Below are 9,998 nucleotides of genomic sequence, written 5' to 3'. Positions count from 1 at the left end.
GTGTACATGTACGCAACATGCATCCTTCTTGGGATTACTCTCCTCATGCCGCTCTGTGTCCTGGTTTCCGCACCAAGCTTTATGTTGAACTACTACAAGTACGTATCTGGTAAAGAGGATGCCGAACCGAACCTTCCCTTTTTCTGGAAGAATATTTTCACGTTCTACAATGTTGTATCGCTTGCGTCGCAGGTGATTGCTGGACCGACCGTTCTAACTCGTGCAGCCCGTCGACTTTCATTATCTGTGCGCTTTGCCCTTTCCATCACGTTGATGATGTCGGAGGTATTTGTAGTTCTCATGATGCCTGTGATCAAGGTACCTCAAACAGTTGCCATTGTTTTTCTCTGCCTTGTGACAATATTTGCGGGCGTTGGGAAATCATACCATGAGGCGACGTGCTATACCTTAGTTGCGTCGATGCCATCTAAGTTCATGTCTGCTGTTATGTTTGGAGTGTCACTATGCGGTGTAATAACGTCCACATTACAGTGCATCATCAAGGCATCGATGGAAGGTGATTATCAATCTGTCCTTAAGCAATCATACATTTATTTTTCACTTGGTATTTTGATCATGTCCGCAACACTTGCGATGGCTCTCTGTCTACGATATAATTCCTACGCGCAGGAGCACGTTGCTGAGTACCGTATGCTCAAACTACAAGAAAAAGGAGCAGATGCTGAGTCTCAACATGATGAGAATGAACCCACTGCTGAAGGTGAAGGTGAAAGTAAAGGTGAAGGTGGTGAAGGTGATGCTGAAGCGGGCATGACGACAGCAGAGCAACTGACGGCAACTGCTGTTATGCCTGTCGTGAAGATTATCCGTATGATGTTATTATGTGTCTTCTGCGGCTTCTTCCTCACCTTATTTATCTTCCCCAGTCTTATTATTCCCATCGATCGTGAGGACAATTGGTTTGCGACAATTGCCGTCCTGCTATACAACTGTGGGGATGCTATTGGACGTTTCTCCACCTCGTTCAAGTGCGTTTGGCCGCCCCGCCGTGCTCTGTTGTATTTCACTTTTGGTCGCTTCATTTTTATTCTGCCTTTTATTCTGTGTATCTACCAATACATCCCTGGCCATGTCGGTCCGTATATCTTCTCGTTTCTCCTTGGCCTGACCAACTGTGTGGGTGCCATGTCGATGGTGTATGGCCCAATAACCCCTGGTCTTGAGACTGCGGGTCAGAAATTGATGGCTGGACAGTTGATGGGGATTTCGCTGCTTTCTGGAATTGCCGCTGCATCTGTGCTTGCGATGATTGTGGTTGTCTTCCTACCATGAGTACGCTTAATGGAGGAGCCGCCTCTCGCTTAAACATTCTTTTTTATGTATTAATTTTTTGTAATTTCTTTTTTGTTTTTAATATATGTAAAGTATCTTAACGTAATATTTTAGGTATTTAATTATTGTGTTGTTTTTTGTGATTTTCTTTTAATTGAAGGCAAGTGTGGGTTAGGCAGCATAAACTATTTTGGACTGCCTCAGTACTCTAGTCGGTTACTAATTTTGAAAATTTTGTCCTAGGACTGCTTCCCCGCTATTGGGTATGTTGAGGGAAAAAACGTCAGACACTTTCTCTCGGCACCTGGTGCGGTGTGTCCGGCATTTACTTCCCTTCCTTCCTTTTTTTTATGATGCACATTACGTTGCCTGCTGAAGATATTGTTTGGAGCAATGTGCTTGTGGTGTTTGGGTGTACTGAAATTTGTGGTGAGATGGTGCGACTCTTGTGTGGTTAAGTAAAGGAATGTGAACTGATTGTACGATATGCCACTGGTGTCGCTACCATTTGCCGTTAATGGCCTCGACCATTTTTTTTTTTTGACATTAATGGGGTAAATTTTTGTTTTTGTAAAAAGGCATGAAGAAAGTAATAATACTGGTATCAGTAGTAATAAACGGGGATTCACCTAACTCTCGTGTAGTTTGCGGTTATTCTGCTTGTTGTTGTACCTACTGTGCTTTAATGTAATGTGGTTGGTGGGTCCTTCATTTCTCTATCTTTCTCTGCTTCTTCTTTAATTTTTTTTCTTATCTCTTATCCTTAATGTTTCACTGCGGCAGTTATTGCTCCAAGCTTGTGTATGTTGTAGCTGTACTTGGTGAGTTGTGCTTCTTTGTGTTTTACCTTTTTATTTGTTCCTTTATATTGTTTGATTTCCCATTTCCCATTTCTTTTCTTATTTTTTGTTATTTTGTTTCATATTCATTAGTATTTTTGTGTTATGTTAAAGTGCTCCTTGTGCTATCTAGCAAGCAAGGTGACTGCGGGTAATGCGAAAAATCAAGCGGGCCACCCAAGGCGGAAGGCTAAACTATTTCATGTTGTTCCTGGTACTCCAGTTACTCCATTTGAGAAGCTAAAGGAACAGAGGCGGCGGTTTGGTCAGGATCGTCATTCGCGTTTACCTGAATATCGACCAGGGAATAATGTCCGTATGGATCCTAATACATACACGTTGTACGCCACAAAGAAGGGCGTGATGACGATACGTGAGAGCCGCATTAATCCCAAGTATAAATGGCTTGATGTGGAACCTGACATTCAAAAGGTTTATCGCAGTAGAGAATTGCGACGGGCACTTCAGGAAAGGGAAATGGCCTCTATGGCGGTTGGTGAAAACTCGAACTACCGGGTAGAACTGGACTTGTTGCTGGAACCGGATTGGCGTGAGCGTGTCATGCATGTGCCGAAGGCTACGGAGCGCTTCAAGGACCCCAATCTCTTTACCCGTGGTGTTGTTAACGAGCTGTCACCCTTGGATAGGTACAGTTACACATGAAATAGGTAGATGGCAGTAGGTTTTTACCTTGCGTTTGCTCGCTCTCTCACATGCCTCTATGGGTTTGATCTTTATGTGAGGAAAGCAGGGGACTTAGTCCGTATGGACGGTGTCTGTATGTGCTCTTAAAGTTGCGAGGCGGACCTGCGACAGTTGTGGGAGACACACTTCGTTTTCCCGTAGTGTTCCACTGTGAGGAGTCAGTAATTAACACAAATCGTGAAATAATAGCAATGACTATACTTATAGTTGATTGCCGACAAATATCGACCAGGAGCTAAACATTTTTTTTGCAAGACTGCACTGTATGCAGAGTTTGCTTCTCTTTCTGTCGTTCTCGTGCATTTGTGCGTATTATTACAGGTTAAACATTGGTGGACTATGGGTTGCCGCAGTTTTTGGTACTGTTTCATATTGAACGCACGTGGTTCGGTCGGGCTGCGCATATGTGTATCGTGTCAGCTAACGTTGCATTGCTAGTTAATGGGGCTCCTGCGATGGCAGTGGTTAACGCAGGTTATGAAGCAGGAATTGACGACTAACAAAACCATCTGGTCCGGAATGTAAGCCAAAGTTACTACTGAGTGCATGGGTCGGAAGGGTACGAGCCAAACTGCTTTGTGACTGCGTTGGTGGTTACTTTACCATCTATTCTCTGGAGTGCTGTCCATGGTGACGCCGGAAACGCTGCGTTACCAGCGGTTCACCATGGCGCCCTACCACAAATCCGTACCAAAGAAATATATGATACTAACCAACTTAACGGGCTCCCGTGCTGTGGCACTACACTGAACCATGTGAGTGGCCCACTGAGTTATGTTGGGGGAGTTACAAAATCTAGAGGTCATCGGTGCCGAAGTGTAACCGAAAGCCTTTGCAATCTTCCTCGTTTGGTGGCAGCGTATCGTAGCGCCACACATCACTGCACCGACCGGCACCAGTGTGAATAAGTAGGGCCTGTACGCGAAACCCCGTGTTGTAGCGGAGTGGGTTGTACGCGGTTGGGCGCGTTTGCAGTTGGCTGGACTCGCAGCGATATCTGTTCGCCTCCCATTCCTGTTATTTATCGTCCCTGTAGCCGCTGTTGTGTCATGTGTATGTGTGAAGTCTCATTTCTGCGCGGACGTTTGGTGATGCTTCCGCCAGAGAAAGGGGTGTTAAGGTACCACATTCCTCAAATCATGGAATGTTAGCGTTGCTTGTTGTATAAAAGGCTGTTGCTCTTCATTCCCGTCCTGTAGCGAAATTTAGAACTGATGGCGGCAAACATCCCTCGAGCTGTGATACGTGCCCCATGTTGCACCGAAGGCTTTCAGTGAGGTATAACGGATCGGTTGAATGTGGATGAGCTCGACCTGCTTGTCTCTTCGGGTGAATGAATGGGGTGGTATGGTATTTCTTCGCAGTAGGAATACATTCCAAAATGATCCCCTTTTCACTCAGCCCCTTTCTTTTTGTTGTATCATTTATTATTATTGTTATCGGTGCCAGTTTTTCTTGTCGGGGTTGCTGATACGAATTTTAGCTGCCGCCACCTCTGTGTATGTGTACACCAGGTGGGCGTGGTGGCGTTGCGCTGTTGGTTACTTTTCATGTTGTTTCCCGTCTATTACGTTGGTTCAATCGGCGAAGCGTCACTGCTCCCAAGAAGAAAAAATTTTGTCAAACCAAACGAACCAAAGAAAAGGGCCGAAAAGGAGGAGGAGGGTTTGGTAGGGAAGTGGGGTCGCGGGTTGGAAACAGAGATGATGAGGAGGAGCGAAGCAAGTTCAAGAGGAAAAGAAACAGAACGAAGCGTGGAGGGGGAGGGAACCGTATTAAATAACTTAAGAGTGTGGCCGGGAACTCGGAAAGGACGGGGGAACTCATTTGTAACGAAGAAAGAATCTCCGCTTTATTTTTTTACCCTTCGTTATTCCCAGTTAAGTAAGAGCGTACACACATCCAAGCAAGTAGGTTAGATATAGGAAGTTAAGAGCTGGTGAAGAAGAAACTGAGACGAAATACAGAGAAGACACCGAAGGAAAGGGATATCATTTGCATCTGCTCTTTACTGCGAGGGTGCAGTGAAACATGGCCGCGGCTCCAAGTGCGACAGCACCTAAGCATAACTACACACTCGGAACAAATGCTTCGCAACTCGAGCTGTACAAGTACCTCAAGACTGTTCCTCCCATCCCAGAGCTGCGACAGGCGGTAACAATTAAGAAGTACGAAGAGGCTTCTGTTGATGATACCTTGTACCCGTTGATTGATGAGCACCAGATCATCATGGTGGTCGGTGCTTTCTTCGGAGATGAGGGAAAGGGGAAGACAGTGGATGCCGTTGCTCGCCACCCCGCATGCACGTGCGTCGCCCGAGTTAACAGCGGAGAAAATGCTGGACACACAGTCTTTGATGACATTGGCCGCAAGTATGTGTTTAACCTTGCCCCATCCAGCCTTCTCACGCCCAACACGCGCAACTACGTGAGCTCGGAGTGTGTTATGGATCCCATTAGCTTCATGGAGAGGGAGATAGGACAATTTATCAAATCAAATATGCCCTACAAGGACAAGCTCTTTGTTGGCAATGTTTTTGTGGTTACACCCTACCACAAGTTGCTTGATTTGCTTGGATCCGCACCAAACTCCTCAACCTTGAAGGGCATGTCCCCCATCCATGCCTCAAAGGTGACGAAGCGTGGCATCCGCCTGGACCACATTTTCAATGATGAGGGGGTTCTCCGAGCCCGGCTTGCTAAGGACATGGATACATACTATGGATTGCTAAAAGTTAAGGGACTAACCGATAAGGATGTGGTCCGCCGCTGTCAAGAGGAGAATGCTGATGGTGTGGAGCGTGTGCCAGGTTATGTGGTAGACTTTGCGCGGGCGGAGAATAAGATCGACTATTTGGTGAAACTCTACACTGAGCGAGTGAAGAACAACAAGGACTTCCCACGGCGTTGTGACGTGACCCATGAATTACGCGCGGCACTTGCCAGGGGTGAGAAATTGCTGTTGGAGGGCCCGCAGTCCTACTGGCTGAGTAACGCCCGTGAGAAATTCTGGGAGAGCACCACCTCCGCGGACACGACGGCAGGTGGACTACTGGCCTCTGCTCAGTTCAACTTTCAGCGGTATAAAGTTTTGGTGATTAATGTGCACAAGGCACCGGGAAGCAGCCGTGTTGGAATTGGCGCAAACCCCAGTAGCTTTGTCCCGCAAGATTATTACTCCGCCCAGGACATAAAGACCCTTGAGGCGCTACCCAAGGGTGGGTGCGTTGACTTCGACAAGATTCAAAACTTCTTTTACACTAAGGCGTTTAACACCGAGTCGAAAACCTTTAACGGCATATATGAGCCGCTGGAGTACGAGGATGCCACTGGGAAGTATAACATTGGCGTCGCGATGTCCATCGCTTCTGCCCGCCATCATGGGGAATGCGGTGCAGTCACCAAAAAACCGCGCGTCTGCGGGTTCTTCGACTGCGTGTTGCACTTTGAGGTTAACGCGGTCCAGGGGCCGTACCTTTCCATCTCTGCAGTCGACCGTGGTGACGACTACGATAGGATTGGTATTACAATTGCATATGTTTACTACGATGTGGGAAATAAGATGGTGGACGCGAACGGCCGTGTGTACAAGAATGGAGATATCATCAAAGCCGGAGACCCGGTGCCTTGCGAGATGGCGTTGTACCACTGCTATCCAATTGTGAAAGTTATCAACGGATGGAAAGGCGCTCCCATTGCGGCTTCGAAGCGTCGTCCTAACGAACCACTGCCGAAGGGCGTGTGTGAATTCATCGCAAATGTGGAATTCTTCACTGGCGCAAAAGTTATTTCCATTGGCAACGGTCCGAGGGGTTCAGACATTATATACCTCAAGCAATAAAGTGGAGGTGAATAATGTGATGCGGTGAATATGTTTGCATGTGTGTTTGCTGTAGCTTTATGGATTGTGTTGGGTGGCGGGGGGTGGGAGCAATAAAGCAAAGAAGGAATGTAATTTATTTTAAGAGTGTAATGGTATTTTGTTAACGACGCAAAGCAAGGTGAGCAGCAACTGGGCTCAAGTGAAGGAAATGCATGAAAGGTCCATACGAGTTGCCAGCAATGACTGGACGTGCAAGAGGGGAGAAGGAGGGTAGTGGGATTGGTGTGAAGACAATGCAGTAAGGTGCATTGTACTATGAAGAAGGATAAGGAATAGGGAACCACTTTTTCTTTCTTTCTTTTTTCTCTTTTTTTTTTCTGACTAATTTAGCCCATTCCTTATTTTGCTTTTATTATTATTATTATTTTGCGCCACCGCCTCTCCTCCCTGCACTCGTTTCGCACGTCCGCAATAGCGGCAACACCACCAAAAAGCAAGAAAAATCTGAAAGAGGGGTTGAAGGAATGAAAAAAATTAAAGAAAAAAAAAGAGAAATGTGTGTTAACGGACCGTGAGGGCGGAGCATGACCGATAACCTTCCATTAATATTAATCTTTTATTATATCATTATTATACTGAAAATAAAAGGAAGGAAAAAAACAACAACAACAAAAAATGAAGGGGATTTCCCAATGGTTTTTGTATATTCAACCCTTTGTCTTTGTCTTTTCTTTCCTTTTTGTTTTGTTTCATTCTCGTTAAATACGCACATGCAGAGAGAGAAAGAGGAAAGAGAGGAAGAAAGGAAAGCAAAAAAAAAAAAAAGATAATTTGGGGAGTTTGGGAATCCGAAGCGGGAAATTTATATTACGCCAAGCGGAAAAGAGAGGTTAAGATATTATGATAATATTTTTATAATATAATTTGAGGGGGGGAAAAAAAAGAGAAGAGAGAGGGGAAGTAAACCATTTAACAAAAAAAAAAAGAAGAAACAATAAGTAAAGCATAAAACGAAACAAAAACAAAGCCAAAGAAAAAGAAACAAAAAGTGAAAATAAATGTGGAGATGGGAGAAGGAGTGGGATCGAAATGAGTGTTTTGGCACTGGTGGGGACTGCGGGGTCAGGAGAGAAAAGAGAAACTAAAATATTTTGTGATAATTTATATGGATTGTGTTTAATTGCTCTGCCCCATTCCATCATTGCGCGTGTTTTTTTTTGTTTTTTTTTTCTTCAGAAAGAAAGGAACAAAATGAATAGCTATAGGGGCAAAAGGGAAGGAGTGAGGAGGGAGAGAAAAATAAAGGTAAAGGTAAAGACAGAAGAAACGCTGCGCGTACTCGTGTTGTTGTAATTTGAGAGGGGTAACTGATGTGCAGGTTTTTATTCCATCGGCTCGCTGTGCAGTTGATGAACGAATAAATCGGAAATAAAATACACACGCCCATTAAAAAAAAAAAAAAGGAAAAGAAAGAAAGAAAGAAAGGGATGAAAAAAAAAATAATTAAAACATTTACTGATGCAGCAGTTTTCTTCCCTTTTTGTTTCGTTTTTCGTCTTGTGGAGATTGTCTACGTTTGGTTGCTTTTATGGATATAGTGAGGAAGAAAGGCAAAAAGTTTTTCTTGTACTTTTTCGTCTTGTCTTTTGTTTTTAAAGGGGGGGAAAAAAATGGTCGAAGTAATATTAGGCTGGTGGGGGAGGGAAACTAATGGAAAACAAAAAGAAAAAAGAAAAAAGAAAAAAACAAGGAGGGAAGATGAGGAAAAGGGGATGAAATGGGAGGGACGCGACAGAAGGCAAATTATGTGAGTAATAAAAGCAATATTATTATTTATAATCGTAGGAACGATACTGATAGAAATAGTAATAATTGTTTTGGGGACCACGTGATGGTGCTGTTGGGTTAATATGGAGAAGAAGATAAGGGAAGACGAAGGAAAAAGAAAGGAAAGTGTGGTTGAATTTAAGGAAGTGAGAGAGGTGTTTTTTTTTTTTCAACCTCGTACCGATTCTTTTTTGTCCTTAATTTTTCTTTGCTTGTACATTTTGCCGGTAACGCCTTTTTTTTCTTTTTATTTTTCCTTTAACTGCTATTGTTACTATTGTTAATATTATTCGCTGAGTCTCCTTGGGGCGCCAGTATATATATATATATATATATATATATACATATGTATCTTTCCAAATTTGTGTGTGAATGTGTGCATATGGCGCGGACTTTATGTAGTCGAACCCATTCATTTATTTAGTGCCGTGGTGCATTTGGGTGTGAGGAGGGTTTCAAGGGAAGGCATTTTTTTTTTTGCAAAATTTGGTTTTCTTTTTCTCTTTTTTTCTTTCTTTTGGCTGTTGTTTTCTCACTCTCCTTCTCTCCACATATATATTTTTTCCATTTCTGTTTTCATTTTTCTTTTCCTTTTTTTTTCCCTTTATGACCCTGGCACACGCGCACACAGGCATCATACGCTTACAGGATGGTTCCTTCTTTTACAATTGGTAGACGAATGTGTACTTTTTTTTTAAAAAAAATTATTGATTGACCGTTGATAATCATCATGTTTGCCTCATTTTTTCCCCTCCCCCATGTGTGTACTTCCCCCCTTTTTTTGTGGCAGTAAGAAATGAACCAGATAAAGAGAAACACAAACAGCAGAAGAAGACGGATGTTTGTTTGTGTTTGTGTGGATCATGCCACCTGTTTGCCGTAAGGTGAAGCGCACACTTCCTTCCGTGTTTCCACGTCTTTTCACATCGAATGGACAGTGACATGTTAGTAGTTGCCAGCTTCCTTTTCATCTAATTGTAGGGAAAGCCAATATATATTTATATGTTTATATAATTCGGTTGTGTGCGGGTACCCACTGGCTCTCTGTTTTGTTTCGTTTTTCTGTTTTTTTTGTGTTCTATGTTTCTTCCGGTTGCATACTCCCAATCCACCCTTCTCCACATATCTGTGTGCCGGGACCTGCGACCGCAGCCATTCGGCGCACTAGGAGGTTCAAATGTTTGCTGAATATTCTCATATCTGTTAATTTACCAGCAGTGAACATTTTGTTTTTTTTTTTAAAAAAAAGAGAGGAATAGTAATAATAAAATGAGAGAACAACAGGCGGCAAAAGTAACCTGGTGACCCGTCCGTCTCCACCCTCTCCCTTTTTTCCCTTTTCCCTCCGTGGCTGAAGGCTTTTGGTGACTGATGAGGGCGGAGGTGGCTGGTAGCCGTTCCGCCTGCATTAACTCGGGAAGTAAAAAATAAAAAGTAAAAAAGTAAAGGAAAGTCAATGGACGGTACTCCGCATTCCACTCGCTGAGCGGAGCTGAACTTCACTTTGCATCC

General features: G+C 43.8%; 2 protein-coding genes and 1 pseudogene across 3 annotated transcripts; all 3 read left to right on the top strand.

Annotated features, from left to right (window-relative positions):
* The first annotated feature begins 6 nt into the window (after positions 1-6).
* On the top strand, positions 7-1,290 carry TEOVI_000532400:pseudogene (annotated as a pseudogene). The gene has a single exon. A coding segment is annotated over exon 1 (1,284 nt).
* Positions 1,291-2,237: 947 nt separating this feature from the next.
* TEOVI_000532300 (uncharacterized protein) lies at positions 2,238-2,795 on the top strand (the record flags this gene model as incomplete). Its single annotated transcript, XM_067223281.1, has 1 exon — positions 2,238-2,795. One exon carries the CDS (start codon positions 2,238-2,240, stop codon positions 2,793-2,795), a length of 558 nt encoding a protein of 185 aa, XP_067079382.1.
* Positions 2,796-4,868: 2,073 nt separating this feature from the next.
* On the top strand, positions 4,869-6,677 carry TEOVI_000532200 (adenylosuccinate synthetase, putative; the record flags this gene model as incomplete). The annotated part of the gene is made up of 1 exon (XM_067223280.1): positions 4,869-6,677. One exon carries the CDS (start codon positions 4,869-4,871, stop codon positions 6,675-6,677), a length of 1,809 nt encoding a protein of 602 aa, XP_067079381.1.
* Positions 6,678-9,998: the final 3,321 nt, after the last annotated feature.

The sequence above is a fragment of the Trypanosoma equiperdum genome (assembly GCF_001457755.1).
Source record: "Trypanosoma equiperdum strain OVI genome assembly, contig: ctg_1821, whole genome shotgun sequence".
Classification (NCBI taxonomy): domain Eukaryota; phylum Euglenozoa; class Kinetoplastea; order Trypanosomatida; family Trypanosomatidae; genus Trypanosoma; species Trypanosoma equiperdum.
This window is presented reverse-complemented; position numbering and strand designations above follow the sequence as displayed.